At 37.6% G+C, this 26,680-nt stretch overlaps 1 protein-coding gene across 1 annotated transcript in view; it reads right to left on the minus strand.

Annotated features, from left to right (window-relative positions):
* Positions 1–419: 419 nt before the first annotated feature.
* The window catches only part of ABCC9 (ATP binding cassette subfamily C member 9), a 147,304-nt gene continuing 121,043 nt past the window's right edge, over positions 420–26,680 (minus strand). The window contains exons 33-41 of the mRNA XM_082849932.1: positions 17,768–17,869; positions 17,065–17,185; positions 15,671–15,801; positions 14,892–14,970; positions 12,908–13,016; positions 11,444–11,547; positions 9,077–9,210; positions 6,992–7,054; positions 420–2,383 (exon numbers count right to left, since the gene is read on the minus strand). Coding sequence (XP_082706058.1) covers positions 2,246–2,383; positions 6,992–7,054; positions 9,077–9,210; positions 11,444–11,547; positions 12,908–13,016; positions 14,892–14,970; positions 15,671–15,801; positions 17,065–17,185; positions 17,768–17,869 — 981 coding nt within the window. The 3' untranslated portion in view covers positions 420–2,245. The remainder of the gene's footprint in view (positions 2,384–6,991; positions 7,055–9,076; positions 9,211–11,443; positions 11,548–12,907; positions 13,017–14,891; positions 14,971–15,670; positions 15,802–17,064; positions 17,186–17,767; positions 17,870–26,680) is intronic.

Below are 26,680 nucleotides of genomic sequence, written 5' to 3' on the forward strand. Positions count from 1 at the left end.
GAGCAGCATAAAAGTAGAGGATGCACAATCCTTTAAGAGAAGTATTTTTTCTCTCTCAACAATATCAAGAATCTATTTTCACATAAAGATTTATGTATTTACTGCTTTTAACAAATATTAAGGAATTAAAATTGGTAAAATCGATTTGGTTAATTAAGTGTAACATTTGTGAATGTGAAATTTGATTAGGTAAAGGCTGGTCTTCTTCTATATATATGTACTTATTTAGTAAAATATTATTTCAGGATGAGTCATTTCTATATTCAATAGATCATACATATAACACAATAAATGATTAAACAATTTAAAAAATCATCCTTGACTTTTCAATTTAGTTTTGTAAACAATTAAACACTCAAGTGACTAAAAGTTATGAGGAAACCAGTGACCACTTGGGTGTAAAAATGGTAAACGTGACTTTCTGTTTAGTGTTATTAGATATGCTTCTACTGACGTTGCCTGGATAGCAGTAGAATTTACAAATAGTGTGAGGGATTACGTCAGTGGATAAATCCCAGTTTCTCTGTGAGATTGAGGTATAACTTGGTAACAAGCATCATGTAAATTCAGCCTTACAAAGTATCTGAATGCCAGAAATACTTAGAGGAGATTGGTGGAATGTTTAGAAAATATTTTCAAGATCAAATCAATAGTTACTGATTCTGTTCTGTTTAGCTTTTAGGAAACAATAAGAGGATTTTTCTCCCAATGAAGTTTTATATATACAACAAAAGGTGACGATTTGAGCTAAATAACATAGAACATTTTTGTCCATCCTCGTGAAACTTATTTTAGGTAAACATCAGGCAAGCATGAATACACAATACAATAAATTGAACACAGAACTATAGGGACGGAGCATATATTCTCTTTTTTCGTCAATCATAATTCTTCACAATCTTACAATGCCCATGGATCCTCACATGAAAATCAATGATATGTATACAAACAGGTACAGAATTGCAGTAGAAAGCTTTGGCTGCTAGCATGACAGTGAAGGTAACTTTTAATATTTTTTGAATCTATTAATTTACATTTAAGCAAGCATAATACTAATATGTCATACATTTTAATGCACTGTGAACATGCACATTAAAATTAGAATAACATTTCTGATACACTTTTCACATGTACATTAAAATTAGAGCAGGAGCAAATGTATACATGTATGACACCATTGGGCATAAATGTCTAAAAGAAGTACACTCTTCCACCTAGAAATAGATACTTGTTTTACATATATATGTACACCTACAGATGTATATGTATGTATGTATGTATGTATACATATATCCTGTGAAAATAAGGCCACTTGCCTATGCTCCCTAATCTTGAATAATGTGGAATTTTAGGGCTTGAGGATCATAATCACATCTAATGATTAAATAAACCATAAAAAGCTGTAGCTGACCTGACACTGAAAGGTTGAGCCTAATTACTCTTTGAACTTCAGTCTGGAAAGGGCACAATACGCCTGATATCTTAAGAACTCTCCTCTTACTAGACAGGGAAAAATGGAACCTTGGGTATAATTTGTCAAATTTTCAAACTCTTTTCATGATCTTTCTAGTGCAGGTTTTGGCTTTACAGCATTATTATAAATGTGATGACTTCTTGGTGACAGGAAACAATTTAGATGAAAAAAAGAGACTGCTAAAAGAAGCATCAGTATCACCAATGTTAATGAATACGGAAAATATTCTCAGACCCCAGATAATGAACTTGAGTGTTTCACTTTCTAACTGAGTAGAAAAGCTGTCTACCTCTTATTTTCTTCCAATAACATCTGGAGACACCAACAAAAAGGAAAATATATTCTTCTAAATCAGAGTACAATAATACTGAACACTCATTATAACTTCTATGCCTGAGAGATATTTACCAGACTTAAACATAGCAGTTGATTTACCACTTACAGTACATGTTTTAATACAACCTGTTATTCTTAAAGGTGATGTGGCTGAATCTTTAGAAAAAAGCATCAGTAATAAACATATTAAGCAGTAATAGCTTGGAAAGCAAAACAAAACAAAAAACCGGGAAGAATAAATGTCAACATAGAAAACACAATATTCACTGGTAAAGTGATATTGTTACTAACTACAAAATTCTACAACGTAACAAGTAAGCTTCACAAAAGCATATAAAAGTTTAAGATGCCACTTTCCAAAGGCCAAGCTGATGATCCTTTAAGTACGTCATGACAGCATTATTTTAAATACACGTATGGTTTTAAGACATTCCTTCACATGTCTGCGCGAACAAAAGAAGCAAATACTCCGTCTTCCTGGGCCAAGAGGCTTTCTGGAGTGTCATATTCTAAAATATTTCCTCGCTTCATCACAATAACTAGGTCTGCCGTCAGAATAGTGTGAACCCGATGCTGTGAGTGAAAAAAGAATAAATGTATTCGTTATAAATTTCAGGACACCAGCCAAAGCAAGGGAAAATGCATATTTCACTGATTATTCAAGGACATTTCTTTATCTTGGGAAGCCAGAGGTGCAAGAAGCACAGCCCCTCTTTTTCTTTCTTATTTAAAGTATGATTGATTTACATACTTTTAAACACCAGCCAGTATGGTCTTATATAGGCTGTATTAAACTGGGTGTAGCTAATATAGTAGTTTCATCATTTTCATGGAAACGTGAGTAGGCTAACAAATGTTTGTTAAGTAATTAAATAAGAAGAGTCATCGTGAACCAGTTGGGTTATAGTTTAATCTACATTAAAATTATCTCTTGAGTAGAGTCAATAATTCCGTGGGCTGACACACAATTTGAAGAACTCTGGAAGGTGGTTCAATTCTAGTAAGACCGTGAGGGGAAGTCCATTCTGGCATGCAGTGTTAAAATGAATTATCCAGGACTTTAGGTAGGCATGCTGTCCCTTTGCCTTTAGAGATCACTGCCACTCATTCATTCTCTCTTCCCACATGGTACCATCTGGAGAGAAGCTTTGGTGTTAGTAATTCATCATTATAAAAGCTACCACCTACTGAGCATATATCATACATTAGGTTCTCCACACAAATACTTGTTAATCATCAGAACATTCCTCGAATGTGGGTGTTATCTCTCTCCACTTTATAGGAGAGGACGCTGGGGTTCATAGAGGTAAAGCAAAAGCGTATCACACAGATAATAAGTAGCGGAACCAGCAACCACACCAGACTTATTAACATCAAAGTGTGAGCTATTTCCACCATTTTGTTGGGAGGATCTGGTGCTTAGAGGATTGTTCACCTGTCATTCTTAGCATCATGGTTAAGAATGCAGGCTCTGGGGCTTCCCTGGTGGCGCAGTGGTTGAGAGTCCGCCTGCCGATGCAGGGGACATGGGTTCGTGCCCCGGTCCGGGAAGATCTCACATGCTGCAGAGCGGCTGGGCCCGTGAGCCATGGCCGCTGAGCCTGCGCGTCCGGAGCCTGTGCTCCGCAACGGGAGAAGCCACAACAGTGAGAGGCCCACGTATCGCAAAAAAAAAAAAAAAAGAAGAATGAAGGCTCTGAAGTTAGAATGGACTCATGTTTTGGTTGTGCAACCTCGAGCAACAAACAACTTTTGTATGCTTCACGTTTCACATCAGTGAAATGGTGGTCGTCATAGTACCTGCCTTGGAGAACGGTGGTGAGGATCAAATGAGATAATCCATGTAGAAAAAAATTCAGGACTTTGTCTGATACATATGAGCAAATAATAAATGTCAGCTGCTATAATTTTTTTATCGTTAGGATTTACAAGGGAAAAGTCTTTGCCGTGGACCTTTTCACTACTCTTGCTAAGATAAGTGCTGTCCCATAGAAATATAATGTGAGTCATAAATGTGGGGCACATGTAATTTTAAATCTCTTAGGAGCCACATTTTACAAGCACAAATAAACAGGTGGAATTTATTTTAGTAATGGATTTTACCAATATACCCCAAATGTTATTTCAACATGTAACCAATATAAAAATTATTAATGAGATCTTTTACTTTCTTTTATTAGTATTAAGTCTTTGAAATCCAGTATGTATTTCACACTTACAACACCTCTCAGTAGGACCAACCACATTTCAAGTGCTCAGAGCCACATGTGGCCAGGGCCCATCATATTGGACCTGGACTGAACAGGTCAAAACATCAGTATGAAGATGGGACTGCCGAACCTAGACATATCATTTCTCTAGCTGGTACACAGTCTTCCAAAGTGTCTTCTCCTCACAATCCAAAGTCCAGCCTAAAGCCATCCCCAGAAGCAAAGGCTTATCACTTGCCCTGAGCCATGCAAATGGGGTAGTCTCAATGCTCATGCTTTCAGAAAAGCGAGCAATCCTGGCTGGCACTCACAACTAGAGGGGAAAAGCAACATGAATATGGAATGTGATAAAGATGACAGCTTAGAACATTCACCACTATTGTCAACATCCATAGACAAACCTACGTCATTCACTAAATACAGGTAATGGATGGTATATATTTAGGAATTATCACACTTTGAAGGATAATGTTTACCTATCTTTGAGAATGGACCAGAGCCACTTGCATCCCCATACATTTAGAAAAAAAATAAACATAATGAACTATTTAATAGCTGCTATGCATTCCCTTCAAAAAAATTAGTTCTTCAATAACCATATCATAGATATTAAAAAAAAACCTGGCTTCTAAATCCATAAACAGAATATTATAAACATTGCCTTGATATTCTAAAATAATGTTTATTTTTAAAAATATTGAAACACTTGGCCTATAGAAATAAATATATCAAGTATTTATTCTATTACTCCAAAGTATTTTTCACTTGACGAAGTACGGTATCAATTGTCATAGCAATGATGAAATTTTCAAAATGCTCCAGAGAAATTAATTTCATCAAGAGCGAAGAATAGATCACCTTCCTTAAAAAAATGCCATGCACTATTTTGGGGTATGAGCGCTGCTTTTTCGAAGCCTGAGAAAGTTATCTTAAAAGTTATTCCACAATTTTCAGCGGCAGTTACCAAAAGTAACAGAACAGCTTTTATCAGGGAAGGAAAAATAGTTACTCTTAACAGAGCTGAGGGTTGTTGTACAAGGGGTCTACCACAAATTGGTGGAGTTCTCCTTCCTATAAGCCTGGTAAAAAGAGTTGATCCCACAGTAATCTGTTCTCCTCTACAGCTTTCTGTGTGTCCAGGGGAGAGAACTCTAGGTATTCTGGTGGCCACCTCCACACTGGTGGTCTTGAAATGAAGAATGGGTAAAAGATAGTCAAGTACACAGAAAAGTAACAGTGAATGTAGGAGAACAGAAACCAGGTAAGAGAACATATTTTTTTGATGAAAAAATACAAATTATGCTCAAGTATCTTTCAGGTGTTGACTAAACGGGAGCACCCAACAATACCATGCTTCATGCAGAGTAAAGAAAACTAGTTCTTTGAGTAAACAAAGGTCTGTTTTTCCCCTTTTAACCTGCCTTTTTCAGGGGAGCAGGAAGGTCTTCCTCCCCATCTCTTCAGTGAGAAAATTCCGGGAAATATTATAGAAACATTTTTCAAGTTAGCCAATTCTCTCACCCGTTAAGTCATTCACACTTTAGTGTGAATGAGTTAATCAAGCGACTCCAGGGCAGAAAGAATCACAGAGTTCACTGGGAAAGTGAGAGAAAGTGGATTTCTTTTTACTTAGGCCCAGTTTACAGAAGGTGGGCCCTGATGGGGAATCATTTCCAGCCACCCTGAAAAAGCTGCACTTCAAAGGGTACCCTTCCTCCCATGCATCATTCACAAAACTGGAAGCGCAAGCAAGCACTCCATACATAACTCCTATGACTCAACTGTTAAACTTAAGCAATTATTAAGTTAAACGATGCATTCTTCAGGACAGGTAAGGAGCATCACGTGTACGGTACTTTAAGGACGCTTACAGAACATCCTCAAGGAAGAGCAAAATTGTTCCTTAAGATAGAGGTAAATCTGGGTCCAAGTTTCCCGTCGTGCACGTGTACATTTGAAAACATATTCAAGTGCCTCATTTGTATTGAGCACGGTGGCACCCCGGTTGAACTGATTTGTATAATAATACCCTGTAGTTGGTTCCCTCCCCTCTAATCTCTGCCTTCCCTCGGCCTTACTGGGGGGAGGTTGCTAAGATAACTACCAGAGAATGGCCTACTTGGCAGAGTAGCCCAGGATGTCTACTTGTTGGTCATCACCAAAGTGGTAAAGAGGCCATTCTTGACAGCGAGCAAGTTGGGAACAGTATCACACTCCACTAATATACCCTCAGATAAGACTAAAACAATGCCTGCGTCCAAGATTGAAGAGACACGGTGCTGGAGAGAAAAGAAAAAGGGAAAGAAGAGAAGAGAATCAGCAAGAGGGAAAAATGTCTAAGCAGTTCATTTAAAAAGTAGTTCTGTTAAATGTAAGCCTAAATGTCAATAAGAATCCATCCATCTGCAAAGAGGAAGAGACAAAACCATGGCCTCTTTGAAGTAAGCTATAATGGGCATTACAAAGATTTAAGCATTGTTTTCAATTTGATTATCTTCTCTTGAGGACGAAGGCCCTGGCAAGGCAGAACAGCTGTCTCATTGTCTCTTTGCAAACAGCTAAGTAAATAGGAACACAGAAGTTAAGTGCAAATAGTAGCAGACTAGGGAGTCAAACCAATGAATTTTGCTTCTGAAACTGATCATCAGACAATTCGATTATTAAAAGAAAGAATAATCCCATATGAACTGCCATCTGTATCTGGTCAAAAAGTACAGGCCACGACCTGCTGGAATCCCGAGACTGAGAATGTTCTTTCATTGTAACCTAGCAGAGGAAGGTAGGGCAGACAGCTTGGAAAAAAACAGTGTAAAGGCTTTCAAAGCATAGCTGTTCTTTTTTTTGTACAGATACAGAAATATTAGCAGAGAAATACATGATTCAACATATTTTAATTGCTCAAAAATAAAGAATATTGAATCTTGGAAGAAAAACCAAAGAGCAGTAAATCAACTCTGTCGCCCATACTTACAGCTATTGTAACAACGGTGCGGTCTGCAAAAGCTGTCATTACCACTTTCTGCAAAATGTTTTCCTGCCAAAAAATAAATAGAGTCTGAATTTTCTCTGGACTACTTTCTCTTGCCATAATATTGATACTGTGTCCCTAAGAACAAGGCTTCAACATGCCCAATCTCTTCTGAGAACTCTCACTGCTAAGTCTTCTGCAGAAGGCCTAACAGGGAGCAGTGCCCAGCAGCAAGCTCTGGCTGGCTTCCGTAGTGTCTTCAAAATGCAAATAAAACTCAGTTTATCAACTAGGAATGACTGATAGATTTATTGCCAGGAAACTGAATGAGGAAAATGAAACCAAATGGGTGTGGAAATGCTCACTTGAGTTATGCCATAAAAAGGATGTATTCAAAACTAATAAAACCCTAAAATAGTGTTAAGTTTTGTGTCAGAAAAGGAAAAAATAAAGTACATGCTAAAAATTTGGATTTTGACCCATAAAAGTACATTCCAGGCAGGAACTATTTTTACTCCCACCACAAACCATTGTTATCATTATATTTTAAAAGATGTCCTGGGTAAGGATTCTACCCCTATCCTAGAAAAAAAGCTCGATTACCTAAGCCTTAAAGTGAAGGAGCTATTTCTTCCAATCACATGGTTTATTACCAATTAATTCATTCTTATTCTCCCTCTTTCTCTCTCTCTCATCTTTACTGAGGCAGTACTATCCCTACAATAAGCCACAATATTGTAAGAACTTAGTAATTAATACTAATTTTGATGTAGTTATGTTTACTTAGTGAAATGGCTTCATTAGAAACTACTTCATTGCTTTAAATTATCTTAACTCGGAGAAGGATATATAAACTTTGAATAGGTACTTTAACTGATTAGTCTTACTTAATACAAATAAATGATGTCAAATTAGCACCTCCATATATATATGGCTCTTAATAATCTTGAAACTGTTTCAACTTTTTGGGTAGTTTTATTCAATCTAAAGTGTACAGTAAGAAAAGAAATAAGATTTTTATTTTTGTCCTTTCTGATACCAAACTTTTAATATCAAGTTAACTTTTATAAGAACAACATTAATTGATAGCAGCTCAATGTGGTATTTTCCCCACTCAATCACAGTCTTCCAGACAGATCCTTCTTGGACATATTTGACACTTTTTTTAAATTTAATTTTTCTTTTATATTGGAGTATAGTTGATTTATAATGTTGTGTTAGTTTCAGGTGTACAGCTAAGTGATTCAGTTATACATATACATATATCCATTCTTTTTCAGATTCTTTTCCCATATAGGTTATTACAGAATATTGAATAGAGTTTCCTGTGCCCTGCAGTAGGTCCTTGTTGATTATCTATTTTATATACAGTAGTGTGTATATGTTAATCCCAAACTCCTAATTTATCCCTCCCCCTATTTGACACTTTTAAATGATTTCTTTCAAAAGGCAAAGTTTCTGCCTCGTTACCATGAATACATTGAGAAGGCCATTATTAATTCTAGCCAACATTAATTATAATGACTCCATCTTCAAATTGCATTAGAAAATGATTGGTTTCGATTATCAATAGATTCTATTAAATAGAGATTTGCACACTTCATCTTAGAACTTCCATGACACAACACTTGAATACAGAACAGTACTCTCATCAACTGAGCCCTGGAATTTTACTGTTTTGAGGATTTATCAAAAAGTGATGGTACTGAAAAAAACAGATATATGTGTATGTATAACTGAGTCACTTTAATGTACACCTGAAACTAACACACACTGTAAATCAACTATTATTCAATTAAAAAGAGGTAGAATGGAGAAAAATAAAGTAAAATAAAATAAAACTAGAAAAAAAGTGATGACAAATTTATATGATGTTTATTGGCAATAGGAGGTCCTTTAAAAGGAGAGTCAGGTCTCCTTTACGGAAATTCTGTTGTGCTGTATCATTGGTTGATCAAGGAGGTGGATGAGAAGATACTCAAAACAATAGTACTGAGCATTCAGAATCCAATCAGGAAAAATAAATTGTAATCTTCACATGCATCTCTTCATCGCATCAATTTAAAGAAGCTTAGATAATGCACTCACTGTGGCCATGTCGATGGAAGCTGTCGCTTCGTCCATGATGAGAATACTGCTCTTGCGGACAAAGGCCCTGGCAAGGCAGAACAGCTGTCTCTGTCCAACGCTAAAATTCTCCCCACCTTCAGTGACAACTGCATCTAAATCAAAAAAAGAAGCAAGGACTTCATTAAAGAAATGATATGAACATTTTCCTTGGGCAAAGTAGGGGAAAACACATTATGTCCTACAAGAACATGCTGCATATCACTTTGTACTGGTGCAAGATTTCACATTGGAAAAGCAAAGAGGAACTTTAACTGGGGAAAATTAAGATGATCCTGGGTCACCCTGTGTTTGAAAACAGGTGGTAAATTCCCTCCTTATAGTAGGATATAAAATACGGTTAAACATTTTAAAGACTGGAAGACCTTGGAGATTATTTAATTATTTAATATAATTATCCAAGGCCCAGGGAGATGATGTGGCTTGCCCAAGATCACCTAGTTAACTGGTAGTAGAGCTTGATAAGAAACAGAATATTCTCAACTCCAATACCTGTTCTCCTTCCATTATAACATCCCCCTGGACTTTAAGCTCCTAGTGGGTAAGGACTGGGTTTGTTTTTGTTTATCAATGTATCCCCAGTACTTACCACTTGGTATCTGACATAGTAGCTGAATGAAACTTTATTGCATGGATAAATGAGTTATGTCCTCATTATAGTTACTTTTTTTTTTTTTTGGTTTCAACCACATTTTATAAAGTACTACTGTGAGTTTAGCTTAAGTTCTATTTTCAAAATAATCTATATTATTAGGATTCAAACACTTTTTAGTAGGGCTCTGAGAGGAAATTTCTATTGATTATTGCCTCACTGCATCAAATTCTTATAATTTCTCACGCTTGGAGGCGATGCATCTATTCTCCAAATTTTAATGTATATAATAAATAAAAAGGAAGCGGGGCATGATGAATGTTCTTCACTAGAGTTGGCATGAACCAGATCATTATCAAACCACTGATGTAATCTTTATTAAGACAATGAGCATAAACAGTATTCAATTACATAGTGTAAGTGCAATTCCCTGTTGCTTACACTGTACCATACCCCCAAATACTATGCCCATGATTCAAAACAGGTACATGCAGGTCTCATGTTAGTGAAGAGAACTATAAAGATGTAATTGTCTGCCTTTCCAATTATTAATGGGGGGAGAGCAGAGTCTCTAAATACCAAGGAAAAAAGGTCTGTAAGCATTATCGCAAGTAGACTTTTCAAGTACATTTGCTGGGCTTTCCAGAGCAGACATCAAAAATTATTATGGGAAAGTTCACCCAGACCTCTGCAATTACTTCCACGGTGACACAGGCAAAGTCAGTAAAACTATCCTTAAAGACACGCTGCCCCAATTTCGTTTGTGGGATGCCTTTTCCTTGGGACTAAATTATCATCATAAAAGGTATTGTTTTTGAGTCTCCTTTCCCAAATAAACTAACAAATAAACATCATTTTATTTTGTGGGTTAATTAAAAAAAAAAACAAACTAGATGCCAAACAACACAATCAATTTGGCAACTACATATTATGTACTAAAATTAGAATACCAACCAACCATTACCTTTCCGACGCTTTCTTAAATGTGTTCGGGTTTTAAGGAAACAGAAGTCCAAAACTACAGATGTTCGCTTTTATGAATAAAGACTATATCATGAACTCTCTCTTGTTTCATTAATCATGTTGTTCTTTCGTTATTCACATTGCTCTTTTGTTTTTATCATCGGTTATTTGCCAGAAATTATACCACATCTGGGACTGAATTTAACTCAGGGATCGTTTGAGTACATGTTTCATATCTTACACAAGTACCCAAACTGATCCTGCAGCTAGGTAATAGAAAATAATGTCTTCCAAAAAATTATGTTATGTAAGTAAAAGGAATATGCCCTCCTGGCAGCAAAGAAAATGGCTGCTACTGTGGAGAAAATACCTGCTTCTAAATGGTACCAAGTACTCTTGGACCTAACAGCCTTTTCAGTCCTCTTATCTACCTACTGAGGGTTAAGCATTCATGTAAATCATGTGAGCAGAATGACCACAAGGAAACATTCTAATTAAACTGATCTATATCCATCAATGGTGGAAAGACTAAAGAGATAAATGTATTAATTGGAATATTTTGGCCTGCTCGCCTAGAACAGAAGGTTATAAGGTTTCATCCTCTTGCACCCCCTGCAAAAACACTAGATTTTGAAGTTGTCCTAATGAGCTTTAGGAGATTATTTTAAATATAAGGAGATTTAACACTAGAATTATGTGATTCCAGCAAAAAATGTAGATATGTAGAATTCACTGCATATGTAAAAAATAAATGTATCATTTAGAAAATATACCTAGACCTCCTGGTAGGGATTTGACCATATTCTTCAATTGAGCAATTTCTAGAGCTTCCCAAAGTCTGTCATCCGTGCATTTGCATTCCGGATCTAAATTAAATCTGTAGGAAAAAAAATCAGTTAATTAGTGAATAAATTTTAAAAATGATTTTTAATGTACATTTGCTTACTGCTGTTCTTTCCTTAAAATGTAAATCCTATTTGTTTTGGTTACTGCTGTATGCCCAGGATCTACAACAGTGCTTAGGATAGAACAGGCATTCAATTCATGCTTGATGGGTGAATGAATGACCTGAATGTTATGGGCAATGGTTTTCGATGATATCATTAGTAAGTTTAAATCCATGATAAGATTTGATACAATTCATTAAATTGGATACATCTACTTTCATATTATGTATAATATAACTTGAATAGTGTCTAGCAAAGTATTCCTACAGAACTGACATTAAATACATAAATCTATATGGGAACGTGCAATGCTATTTCAGATGAGCTATGCTGCACCAACCACAATAACAATATTCATAATAAATATAATCAGAGATATAGATTTACTATAATATTGCTAAATAATCTGATACGCCCAGAACTTTTAATTAAAGTAATTTTACAATTGAATATGGAGCAATCTTACATACATCTTCTCTTCAAGACAAGGAACATTTAGTAAAAGGTGGCAAATACTTTGCAGTTAAGTAGATAGAGGAGGGGAGCAAGAGAGAACAGAGGGTGGATGGAATGAGAGCCATGATCTGGTGGATGATGACACAGTGGACCTTGGAGTTGGACAAACTTTATTTGGAATGGCAGTGCTACTACTTACTAAGTATATGAACTTGGCCAAGCTACAGCTTCTCTGAGGTTCAAAATCCTCATCTGTAAAATGGGGACAATAATATGAACACTAGAGCAGTGCTCTGAGGATTTGATGAGATGATATATCAATATTTAAAGGACCCAGCAAAGAGTAGTACCTCCATTCTTTTTTTTTTTCATGAGAAACCGCAAACCAGGCATGGAGAAGGCTGTAGCAGCTTCTTCAGAGCAATTTCGGCAGAAGGAGAAGTTGTGGGTGATGGGAGGGACTCAAGGTATTAACCAAACTCAATATCTGCTGAGGCCAGACCAGACACACAGAGATAGGCAGGATGTCTGTAGGGTGGACACCTCAGAAATGTCTGCCAGGAATCACTGTCCCCAAGTACAGAGGAAAAAGTGACGTTTGTAGGGTCGGATAGAAGAGATGAACTTCTGGAGGCACAAAGGATGGGCTTCTATAGGTTGATTTAGCCACTCTAGGTGCCCCAATCCAAACTGTGGGACAGAACATTTGACCTCATCATCTTGGTGGCAAACTTTCACACCTACCTGAAAAGCAATTCTGACTAAAACCCTCCTGTGAGCCAAAGGGTAAGTCCTGAGGCACATGGGTTTCTGATGAATGAATACGTCACCTACCGAATAGAACCGCTGAATAGTATTGGATCCTGCAGAATGATTGAAAGTCTAGAACGCAGTGTGTGCAGCGGCAGTTTTGAAATGTCTATCCCATCAATGACAATCTTTCCTGTTAAAGAAGAACAAAAATGGCGGCATGTAGTCAAATCACGAGTAAAGTAATATCTGTTTACAAATTGGAAGTACTTTCCTAGTTCAGAACTGAAATTCAGAAGAGGAAGCTTTCCACTTAAGTATTAAAAACATCATGATATGTCTCTACGAAAAATATACATTTCGGTGATATCTGCTCTTATGTATTTTCTCCTAAAGGGATTTCCACTTTTTATGCAGTTTATGTGGTTCATACAAACCAAAAGTACCTTTTCCCCTCAGTGGTCCTCTTCCTTCCAATATTCCTTTATCCTATTCTTGGCTTTATTTTCCTTCACAGGACATTCTATATACATTTACTGATCTTTTTTTTGTCTCTCTCCCCCAACTAGAATACAAGATCGTTGAAGATGGGCATTTCTGTCTGTCTTATTCACTCGTTTATTGATTGAACAGTACAGTGCATTACAAGTAAGAAAGTAAATTCTATGACATAGGTATCACATTTTGGTGAATTTTTCCACACTGTACATAGACTTGCACAATCTTGACGTCCTTGCCTTTCCCTGATAGATTCATCATATCGCTTTGTGCAAAGACAATATTGCTCTATGAGATGAGAATGCCCAGAGAAGAATGGCAACTGGAGTCCCTTTTCCAGCTGGATTTAGACCTAAAAGCAGGCAAGATGTTAGCTTAAACTTTCTTTCAAGAATAATATATTATCTATTAAAATCTCAGTCACCTATAACGGTATTAAAAACAGGCATCATAGTCCTCATGGGGCCTGAAATGATGTTTCTGGACTCATGACAATATGGCTAATCTAATATGTCTCATCATAACCACAGTTTTTTAATGAAAAGTTTCAATCAGTTGTCTTTGGATCATGTAATTGGTTTATAATGCAAATCCCACAGAAAATCCTTAAAGTATCTGTGTCTTATTACCAGCCATGGAAAGAGCAAGCTGCTCACCTAGAGGCAGATACTTACCCTGTCCCTGAATCTAAACCCCAAAGAACCTGCAATGACCACAGTTCAACTTTGTTGTTCATAAACTGACCTCTTTATCTCACAGAGCTGTTGTGTAGATTAAATTAAATAATATAAACTGTCAAAGACGATAAAAATGTGAGGTACTATCACCATTATCACAATCATTACAGATAATAATAGTTAAGTACTTCTTGAGCTGATGGATCTCCTTTCATTCAAGATGGCTCATGTGTTGGCCTATCTATAGGCCACTTGACAGACTAAATAATGACATATTTTTTCTAAAGCAAAGATTAGATTACTTCCATGTTCAATATTATTAATAATTTTGTGGATGAATAAATATTTTTGTATATTGTCAACGTGTGCTTGGCACTTTACAGCAATGGTTGCCTCCTAACAAAATGCTCAACATCATTAAACCATGTTATTAAGAAGATGATGGTAAAAGTCATGCACCAAAATTAAAATGCAGATTACTTATCTTCTTTTTATTCCTTTGATGGAAAGATATATATATATATATATATATATTTAGTTTGCAGGAAGCGAGACAGTCTTTTCCTCTCTTCCTTCCTCTTGAAATGCCACCTCTATCTGTTGCTATTCAAAATGGATGGCCTTGTTTTCATTTTACCAATTTAATAGAATGGTCTAATAATAATATCTAGAGCTGAGTTTAGGGCTAATAATTTTATTTCCCCAATTCTATGTTTTTTCTTTACTCCTAGACTGTTTATCTGGGATACCTGTCTCAAATCATGGGTTTCAGGACACACAGTACTTATAAATATTTACTTTTTATTTCTGCAGGATTAGGTAAGTCGATGTTGCATTTTTTTTTTAAGGAAGAGCATCACACAGCTAATGAAAAAGTTTAGTTAGTAACTCACCATCAAATATATCAACCATTCTGAAGAAAGCCAGAGATAACGATGACTTTCCACTGCCAGTGCGACCACATATGCCCACCTAAGAAATCAACTGTCACTCAGAGAGAAGAGGACTCAGACAAAAGACAGAAAATAGGCAGAAGTATTTTTACCTTAGGTAAGACACCATGATGAAACTGCAACTCTATGTAAACAGTTACATTAAAATAATCATTTTCTTCTCAGATCTCCCTTAGGAATTATCATTATTAAGCTAAAAACATGGGGTCTTCAACAAATCTTCAATGATTCCACTCTAACTCTTTTGATTTCTATGTGGGTGTGTTGTTTTACCTTTGTGGCTTCATGTTTGCATTTAGTATACTGTTGACCTAGCAAACAAGTGTTCCACTTTATCTTAGAAGTGATGATTTTATAACAAAATGTAAAATGAGTCCATTTTTCTGCACACTTGCTCTTTTTACAGTAACTAAAATAAATCATTTTGGGACTAGAGCTAGTACAAACACAAAGGTTCTCAAGGGGGTATCTGGAATGGTCATGAGCCAGAAGCTAGAAAGTTTGAAAAACATGCCTATTGTTCACATTCTTGATCTTCATGGGAGACGAATGAATGGCAATACAACTTAGAGAATGATCTGACCTATAAAGTGTAGGGAATATAATGGGAGCCCAGTGAGGCTGTGGTTGGCTGGGATGTCTAAAGAGCTCAGGTGGTAATGGAGTGGTTCCATCTGAGGGTTTGCATGAAATAAATCAAATGGCAGTGAATTCCATACCTTTTGCCCAGGTTTGATGTAAGCCTTGACGTGTTTAAGAACAGGCTTCAGATTATTTTCATATCTGACACACAGATCATGAATCTTGATCTCCCCTTCCTGAGGCCAGTGTTCTGGAACTTGAGAAGGATCTGGGGGGTGGAGATGGGGTAAGGGAAGAGAGAAAGAGACAGAGACAGAGACAGAGAGAGAGAGGTAGAAAGAAACACACACATACTTATATACATTTATACATACACACATAATTTTTTTCTAAATTGAAAGTAGTACTGAACCAAGTTCTGAGTTTTTTAAATTAAAATTTCATTTAGAGTAAAAGCCTCTTGATTAAGAACTTTAAAAATAGCTTTTGTGTGTTTGTTTTGGAGCATTAATGGGCATCATATCTCCCAGCATTCCATCACTCAGTTCTATTCATAGTGGTTCATCTGTGAATGGATTCATTTGTTCACTCAGTTGGTCATCAAATATTTGAATGCTTCAAATGTGAAAGGTGTTGTGCAGGATGCTGGGAATATGGAGATGGAAGACATGCCTCAAGGTGCTCATTGTGCCCGGGGGACGCATGCAAGTGAGTTAGACCCTACAGGACTGCATGGAGAGTCACGTGATGGAGGCCAATCCGAGGTGTTCTGGGAGCAGAGATGGTGGTAACCCAAGAATTCCAGGAGGGTTTCAAGTGGAGACGGTGCCTGAGATGAATCTTAAAGGATAAGAGGTAGGGAAAGTTGTTTCAAATATATAGAGGGAGAAGAACAAAGATATAAAGAAAGCATAGCATGTTGGTATGGCCCGAGTAAAAGGTGTATAGGTGGGATGATGAGAAATGAGAGTAGGTAGGTGGGTAAGGGTTGACTAACAAAGGGTCTAGCAGACTGAGCTAAGTTACCTGGAGTTTGTCCTTGAAGACCTCGAGAGCTATTGAAGGATTTAGGCAAAAGAGTGCATTTGAAGCATGAGATTTACATTTAAGGAAGATTAGTCTGTCCTCAGTATTGAATTTTCTGCCAGTTTAATTCTAGCAAGGCTAAGAATCTCAGTTAGAATTTAAAATCCAAGTTTCTTGCCATCTAAGTTAATACGGTCTGGAGAAAGAGAATAGAATAGTTCATAATTTAGGTTGGTAATTAATAAAGTCCATATATATCATTCTCTTTAAGTACTACTAAATAATATCAATTTGGACTCTCGTTGTATCCAAGACTTTTCAGGCCTAAATAATCACATCTTTTTCAGGTTCAGGTGTACCTTATCAAGCAAAGTCAAGATGAGAGGGGATTCTCTGGCTATTGAAGTGGAAAACAAAAGCAAAAATGACAGTGTGCCTGACACACAACTAATCTTTTTTTAAAAATAACTATTTAAGTGAAATAAAATGATATTCAGAACAATACCGATGGTGCCTTCATAGTTCTCAGACTCCATAGTTAAGAAACTGTTCACTTTCTTCACTGCCCCCATCTGGACCTCCACATCGGCCAAGTTCCTCACAACCCAATTCAAATAATTGGTTATCTGTGTCAGGTGACAAAAACAATGAACACATATAAAATGAAGTCATAATTTTTATAAGCACTGGATATTAGGGGATAGGATGACTTGGACAGTTCATATAGGTACAATTCATAAATGCTGCAGGATATCAGAGACCAGAGAGGATGTCATGGGATAAAGTTGGCAAAGAAAGTGTCTGCTCTTCTTCAAGGGTCCTCAAATGTCACTGTTCTGTGAACTGTCCTGACTTCCCTGCACAGTGGATAGTTGTATCTCTGTTTCCATTTACCTCATTTATAGTCATATTCAAGTCAGTGTCCCTAAATGTGTGGTGAGCAACTCAGGACAAGAATTCCAAACAGCCTTGGGAGAACTCTGACCAGAGGGTTTGAGGACTTTCTAAAAATTGGCTCGCAATATCAGAAATGAATCCATGCCATCCTAAAATGCTGGGTTTGGGCCCAAATCTACTATTATTTGCAGGCTGTCATCTTGTTATGAATTTCTAAGTCCTCTCTAACATCCACGAATAAGAGTTGATAATAACCACATACGGAAAGTACCTCCAGCACTGCGCAAAAAGAGATTTTCATCCATACGTACCGTAAGTGCATACAGAAGACCTAAGCCCACCAATCCAGAATTGGAAGACCCACTAATGGATGCAATTGATGCAGTGAGAACAATGCAAGCTCCCAGATAATCCTAAAAAGGAGTGAGAAAAAAATATTAAAAGATTTTCCCCAAGTTCTTAAACCAAAGATCTCAATCAACCCAGGTGATCACTAAGAGAATAAACGCTACTCCTTGTGTATCCTGTTACGTTTCGGAAGAATGTTACAGAAAGTATAACAACTCACACTATTAGGACGGGAAGGGAAACGATGCAAGGCTCTGATTATATTCATGCAGATATGCTTTCAGAGACGTTAAACACCTGGTCAGAAATTAAGCTGCAATTTCTGGCACGACCAGGATCAAACACAGGGTTTGTTTTCTTTATTTCTTTTTCTTATCTACTTTATTGTGTTGCCAGACAAGCAATTATTTTTGAACTTAACTTTCTACCTTAAATTTCATGTGTGCTTATACCAGGGTTGAGATTAGCTCTCTTGTATGCTAAGTCAAGGCCTTTGCAGAAGTTTGCCTCTAGTTAGCTTATTGGGATTTGTATCTGAACTACTGTCGACTATCTGGTCTCAGAGTCTGGGAAATTAAATCTATAGATTTCATGGAAATAGGAATAAGTGTAATTTTTCTTCCTAAATTAGAAATATGGCATGTCTTAGAGTATCTGAATTGTCTATGACCCAATGATAAACTCTCCCGAGAAATTTAAAAAATTCATTAAGGCCAGCCTTAAACTCAAAGGAGAGCTAAGGGACATCTGTCCATTTTCTAACACACTCTTTCTTCCCCATTTCCCAGCATTCTTAGGCACTATTACGTCTTATCTTCTGAAAAAGAAATCTTTACAACTTGTCATGCTGATGTGTCACACATGCCAGAAGCAGAGAGAAGTTCAGGCAGGAACACTTTCTAGAATTATCTCAAGTCTCATCTCACTGGTGATGACCATCTCTAGAAAGATAACCTCTGCTACCTCAAAAAAATAACTAGTAACTAGGTGATAAGACCATAATGACAGTAATAGAGTGTTTAACATGCTGAAGTCAAGAATGCAGTTTCTCAGGGCTTCTCAACCCTGAGAAGCCACTGGTCAACCCTTCTCAACCACTGGCACAGTGGTTGAGAATCCACCTGCCAAGGCAGGGGACATGGGTTTGAGCCCTGGTCCGGGAAGATCTCACATGCTGCTGAGCAACTAAGCCCATACGCCACAGCTGCGGAGCCTGCGCTCTAAAGCCCATGAGCCACAACTACTGAGCCCGTGAGCCACAACTACTGAGCTCGTGTGCCACAGCTACTGAAGTCCGCGTGCCTAGAGCCCGTGCTCTGCAACGGGAGAAGCCACCGCATTGAGAAGCCCGCGCACCGCAACGAAGAGTAGACCCACTCGACGCAAGAGAGCCAGTGCGCAGCAACTAAGACCCAATGCAGCCAAAAATAAATAAATAAAACAAAATAAAACTATAAAACTTCATATATATATATATATATATATATATATATACACACACACACACACACAGACATATAAGAATGCAGTTTCTCAAATCACCTAGCATGTGCACATCCTTGCCTCTTTTAAAATAGCACCAAAGATCAAATTGTTGGGGAGCAATCAATGATCCCAGCCTTGGAATCAGAGATCTGGGTTCAAATGATGCTTTTGTCAATTACCAGCTAGTAAGCTTAGATGAGTCATTTAAACCCCTTTGAGACTCAGTTTCTTCTTCGGAAAATAGAAATGATACCTAATTTACAGGGATTTTGAAAGGAATAGAAAAGATTAAATATCAGTTAGATTTACCCCCCTCCATGTAACAGGATGTCTTTTTCTCCCCCTGGATGATTTTCAAAGGTTTGAAGCAAGCTTAAAAGTTTGCCTGCATCATAAACATCAAAGGTTAAAACAGGCACTAAAATTTAATTCTGTAATGACTCCCGTTATCTTTACAAAAAATAAAGAAAGAAATCATGAGAGTTAATCCCTTGAGGGAGTAAATTCCACAGAGGTAGTAAATACTCCTTTGATCGCTTCTTCCGATGTATCCATTTGTTAACAACTTGTCACATCCCAATCAGACACTTCTTCCTTTTCCCCCTTTATCTGAAGCAACAGCTACATGAATGCAGAATCTAACCAGCCTGGGCTGCCCTTTTATATTTTATGAATGCCAACGTGTTCCCAAAATACTTGCAAAATATTTACAGCAATATGAATTTTTCCTTCCCACTCTCTTGTGAAAGGTAATACTTTTAATGTTATGTTATAAATTTGTTATTTCCACATTATCTTTTCTAAAAAGACTCATAAAGCGCTTGTGTGATAAGTTTCAGAAAGTAAGTTAGCACCAGGAGATATTTCCAGCAAGATGCTCCCAGCTTGATATAAAGAAATATGCCAGTCGGCGTCTGAGAAATTTCTGTGGGCAACATACACTTTAAGGGTTTGAAGCAGGGTATGTTTTTACTCATTTCTGTTCTCCGCTTCCTCTCAGCTGACCTCATTGGAAAGAAGAGCCTCATTCATTCATCCATCTATCCATTCATTCATTCATATGTTCTTTTAAAAGTATATATAACTTCCCTGTTTAGAACTATCAATGCCTTCCTATTGCACTTATAATAAATTCAGACTCTGATGAATTACAAAGCCTTATATGATGTAAAGTCTGGAGTCTAGACCCTGCCTCCTCTGACCTTATTTGAAATTCCTTTCCTGCTCCTTCACCCTGCTGCAACTATGTTGGTCTTCCTGTCCTTGGTGAGATAAGCTGGGACCTGGGACCTAGGACCTTTACTGCAGTGCTTGCACCTGAACCAATGACTCCCCCAAGCTAGAGAGTACAAAGAAACTACAAGGGACTAAAAATAACTGCACGCATGCGCAGCTCGGGTGATTATAATAAGATACAAAAAGGCCACAAACCAACTGCCATGTCTGAGGTGCCGGGAGCAAAAGCAGGATACTGCGCATGACCCCTGCGCACAGCACCACCAAGTGGGTGGGCAGACCACGTAAGCCACGCCTTCTCCCCAGCCCACTGATCCTCCCTCACCCTCATCCCATTTAAGGAATCGGCTTGTCACTTCCTTGGGAAGTGAGCAAGCGCACCTGTTACTTATTTTCACTCCCTTGTGCTGTAGCACGACTCCCAGTAAAACCTTGCCTAAATTTCTCCTCTGGCTTCTTATCAATTTCTTTTTTTTTTTTTTTTTTTGTGGTACGCGGGCCTCTCACTGTTGTGGCCTCTCCCGTTGCGGAGCACAGGCTCCGGACGCGCAGGCTCAGCGGCCGTGGCTCACGGGCCCAGCCGCTCCGCGGCATGTGGGATCTTCCCGGACCGGGGCACGAACCCGCGTCCCCTGCATCGGCAGGCGGACTCTCAACCACTGCGCCACCAGGGAAGCCCTCAATTTCTATTAATTAAAGATTCCAAGGACCTGGGTCAGTAACATTGGAAACATACTTTGTTTCTGCCACTGACTGCCTGAAATGTTTCCCAGAGGTCTCAGACACCAGGCTACTGCTCATCATTTAGGAGTCAATTCTTAAATACACCTCTTTGGAGAGACCTTCCCTTCCTGATCCCACCCCCAGCCCTGGAGCTGCTCTCTAGCGCATTGTCTTGCTTTGTCTTCCTCCTCACACTTCGTGCTACCTGAAATGATCTTATTTGCTTATTTGTTCTCATGTTCATAGCCCATTTACTCTCACTAGAATCTAAGTCCGTGAAAAAAGAGTCTGTCTAAATTTTCCAGCAACAGGAATACAGTAATGCTAAGTACACTGTAAAGGCCCAATGATTCCTTATGGAATTCATGACTGGATACATTGACCCCCTTCATAAAACATTCACTGAGTTCTTCTACGAGCCAAATATCTTCTAAATCCAGGCTTCTGACGTTTTTTTCTAAAGGACTCCTATGAGCCATTTAAGTCTCGACCAATCCCTTTTCCAGACTTAAGAGTTGAACATGTACAAATATTACAAGGATGCATATTTGACAAGGTGGGAAGCCCAGCACAAAGTTTTATGATTTTTTATCCCCCGCTTAGAACTGTGATATGACTATCTTAGAAAGCTGTGCTACGTGTGTTAGGAGTTCTTTGCCTTTCTAAAGTCAAAAGCACTCTTAAGTCAAGAACTTCATCATTCAGTTCCCAATAATTATTAATTGTTTTGCTATTTCCATTGTACAGGAAAAACTTATAAAATGCTGTGTTCTGTGTTACAAAGAGCAATCTGAATAGGGCTGGAATAGAACAACGCTGCAACTGACATACCGAAACAAGAGATTAATCAGAGTCTCAATAAATGGAAATTAGACGTAGGCCTAATATAAATATTATAAAGGAAATGGAAAACATTACCCACTCAATCTCTCCTCCTCCCACCTCATTCCCTGTTCATTTATTATGGATCTTTATATTCTATATTGGGCCCCGGATTCCACCATTGTATAGAACTCAATGTTAGACTGAATCAGATAATACTTTAAACTATTTTCTATTGAATTGAAATGGTAATTCTGATAATAGGTGGGTTAGCCTCATCCTGGCAATGAAACCAGCAAAAGAAGTGAAAACAAATGAAGAGAGAAAAGGGAGGGAAGAGATCGATAAGTTAAAGCCAGTATATATTTTCCGTGTCTCTCTCATTGAGCTAATGTTTTCAAAACTACTTGTAAGGTTTTCAGTATGATCATTAGACGTTATTTTAATTCTTAGTCCAGTAGATAAAATATGCCAACATTTATATGTAAAGATAATGTAAAGAGATGTTTTTGACACCTCAGCAAAAAGGCATAGCTTTTTTTTTTTTAATTCATAGGAGCTTTTATTCATAAGAGGTCAATAAGTATTCCACATACCCTCTACTCTCTCTTCTGGTTGTGTAACCTTAAATAGCCACTTGTGTAACATGTATTTAATGATACAAATCTCATAGGGCTTTAACAGCATAGGGCTAAGAGAAGGCTCTGTGGGAGGAAGAGCTTTGTGCAACATAAACGTGCCAGGCAGCCTCCCAAAACCCTATTCCTATCCCTGGAATGTACATGACCTAACGATTGTTACACCTTGTTCTGCTACATTTATATTATATTGACAGACTTTTGGGGCCACTTTTCCTCTCTGTAAATAAGATAAAATATGAAAAAGCTAGAAGTTATAAAAGTCACCTGCTTTATTCCTCTCTCTCTCTCTTTTTTTTTTTAGTTAATAATAAAATAATAACTAACATTTATTGGCCATTTGTCACATGGCAGGCAGTGTGCCAACAGCTTTCCCTGCCTTGTCTCATTTTTTTTTCTTATTTTTTCTTTTGTTTTGTAACATCTTTATTGGAGTACAATTGCTTTACAATGGTGTGTGAGTTTCTGCTGTATAACAAAGTGAATCAGCTATACATATACATATATCTCCATATCTCCTCCCTCTTGCATCTCCCTCCCACCCTCCCTATCCCACCCCCCTAGGTGGTCACAAAGCTCCGAGCTGATCTCCCTGTGCCATGCGGCTGCTTCCCACTGCTATCTATTTTACATTTGGTAGTGTATGTCCAAGGCATAACTTTTTGAAGCACCTTTAGAGCAAGTTTTTCAGGAGATGAACCCACTTCCCAATTCCACAGTCTAGTAAGTTCAAATAGATACAAGAGCTTAAAAGCCAAAATGTCTGCAGTTTAGCATCTAAAAGTTATTTATCATAAAAATATTCTTCATCATTTTCTTTTTTAAAAAAGTGCTATTTGTGCTGTCTTCTAGTTATATCAGTGAGATACTTTTCAGCTCACTTCAGGATTACTACTCCTGCTCAATAACGTTTTTTTTAAAGTAACTGGAGATTTTTTGGAAGCATTTGATCAGAATTTTACCTCAATGTGCATAAGAGAGGAAGCTCCTTTGCGCATAACGTTTATCAAGAAATCTCATAGCAAAACCACTAAATTCCAATCACTTCCTTTCAAATACAAGAGTAACAGACGTGAGAAACTGATAGAGCTTATGTTAGCTTCCAGTTTTCCACTTCCTTTACCATTAAACAACAAGTTTAATGAATTATAAAGTGACTCTACCTTTCCACACCTTCTTTCCTTTCCATCGCAAACATGTGAATGACAAAATGGCTTAAAGGCAGTAAGTTAAGAAAGGAGAAGCAGATAGTCTGAATAACTCACACACAGGAGAGGAAACACTTAGGGATTACTAGAAGCACAAATTCTTCTGCTAAGGCTTTCTACATCCTACCCAACCAATTCAATGAAACACGTCTTCAGTCAAAACGATACAATGGAATGAGAGATTCTACTTAGGAAATAGAAGCTACTACATACGTGAATGACCCTCTCAGAGAGGAACAAACAGCAGGACATTTTTATCAGTATAGTGATAAATTATAATTTCCATTGACTTTGTGAGTTCAACACTCCCCTCCAGAAGGGAAGCCTTTGATTCCTACGTCAAAAGAGAAGCCTCTTATCAGATTTCTAGTGATTCAATAATTTCTCTATCTATATGTGGGATTAGAGTAAAAACTGTTAATTTTCCATACGACACCCTTGTAAATAGTTATCAACAACACTACCTTTCTCCTTCACAGAGCCCTCAGAAGTCCACGTATATGGTTCCACTGAGTGCCTGGGTCTTCACATTACAAGATCAACGCACACCTGTCTATAATGGAGTTATGAACATACAAAAAAGCTCTGTGCTGTTTCACAAAATAGACTCTCATGCAAGCTCACCCTGAAGACTATTTTCACTTTAGCCTGTTGATTCTAAAGACTTTTTTTTGGCTTCTTGATGTGATTTTTCTTTTATCCTTTCACCATACACAGCAAGACAAAGCCTTGGAAAGACACCCTTTAGATAGAGTTACACAATTTTCGCAAATGGAAACACCGATGCCAAAGAACTGGAATTGTTTAGTTCAGAGGGATGAAGAGAAAATCCTGTGCTGAACAAAAGAACGTAAGCAGCATTCAAAGGTTAGGCTGTCGTGACACACACTGCACATGACTGTGGCCCACTTCACTTGGCGCCCAGAGGAGAAACACTGCCCTCCACTGCCAAAGTAACCTGGGTGGCCACAGTCTGGCTACTTTCTACCAGCCAAACTATTTTATTCTTTTAGATTCTTGTCCTTTTTAATTGGAGTGTGTTGTGAACTTTATTTTTTTCCCAATTCAGAATAACTATGAAATGAACATGGTGGGCAGGGCTACATCTTCCATAGGGAACACTGTTCAGCCAGAGAAAGGGAATAACTTGTAATTGTCTTAACACTTACCTAACATGACCGGGAAAAGAAAGAAGAGCCATATGTAAATATATACACATATATACGTATATATGTACATATATATATTTTAATAGATAATAAGAAAAAAATGGATGGGGCTCAGGGATTTTCCTGAATTTGAAAATGGTGCTTTCACTGTAGTTTCCCTTGCTTCTCCTGGAGACTGTCCACAGAATTCAGTGGCATTGTTCTGGAAAGCTAAAATTGAGAATGAAGAGAAAGGGAAGAGAAAAACAGCCACAGAAAACTATGATAAGTTTTCTCCTCTTTCTCTCCACTTGGGTCATGAGTCCATGAATTAGAGTTGGTGAAATCCCCAGATCTGCATCAGGAACTCTGCTGGCGTCTTCTGAGTTATGCCCAATGCTGCCCCCCTCCTGGTACGGTTTAACTGTGCTTCTGCTATGGGAGCTCCAAGAATAGTTGCTACAGCAGATATTTTTGTTAATTTGCTGAGTAAGATATCAGAGAATAGGGAATGGAGGGGGCTGTGCTGATACTGTAGATAAGGTCCATGCAGACAGTCATTGGGCCAAAGAGAAATTTTCATTACTTATTTTTTGTAAATGACTTACAAGGCAGAGTATGTCCAGCTGTGGGGTTCGGAGAACATTTCACACCCCAGTCTCCAAGGTCCTGTTTCTCAATGTTCATATTTCTCCTATTTTTGACACAAGATCCATTTCTTTCAAATGGAAATTGTATCTCCAGTGATGCAGACACACCCACAGAAGCATAGTAGTAATGAGGTCATTTACATGTATATGATTGGGAGAAAGGTTATTTCCTTATTGGAGTTTACTCATTTTAAAATTCTTTATTCATCATTTTTATTCATTTTATTTTACTTTATTCATTCAACACCCCTACTGTGGCATATGTTCTTGGATTGTAGCATTTATATTCAAATAAATATTCTAATATTCTAAATATTCTGATTCTAATAAAAACTTTCGGTATACCCAAAGAACAGAAAGAGAATAAATCTGTTTTAAGCTGGATCTCTGGGATTGTCTAGAAGCATGTGTGTGTGTGTGTGTGTGTGTGTGTGTGTGTGTGTGTGTGTGTACACCCACATAAACTCACCGATACATAAATTCAATAGATGAAAGAGACAAATCATCCACAAAGGACTTTGGACCTTGACTTCTATCAGCAGATACGCCTGGAATGTTGCAGTAAATCAGCAAGTTTCTTACCAAATTTTATATTTACTAATCAGAAATAGAAGCAAAGGATCCTTTAATGTTTTTGTGTTGGTTTTTAAGGGAGAGATCTGGTAAGGCTAGACAGCAAATCGTGGAAAGAGTATAATACACAGAAAACAAAGAAAAGACACAAAGACAAATGTGTTATAAGGTACCAGAATGAATGGCAGACCCCGCCCTTCCTTTTTCACATATCAGTATTTTTTTTTAGACTTCTGCAGGTAGAACTAGAATTCTTTTATATTCAAGTAGGTCCAGCTGCCTTTAATGGGGGGGCGTGTTTAAGTAGCGGAGTGTGAGTCAAGCTAAACTAACCCGTTCTGAATCTGGCTGCTGTTCCTCTCTGAATTTTTCCTGACCTTCCCTTTCTTGGCA

Source organism: Leucopleurus acutus, assembly GCF_964270905.1.
Source record: "Leucopleurus acutus genome assembly, chromosome: 11".
NCBI classification, from domain to species: Eukaryota; Metazoa; Chordata; class Mammalia; order Artiodactyla; family Delphinidae; genus Leucopleurus; species Leucopleurus acutus.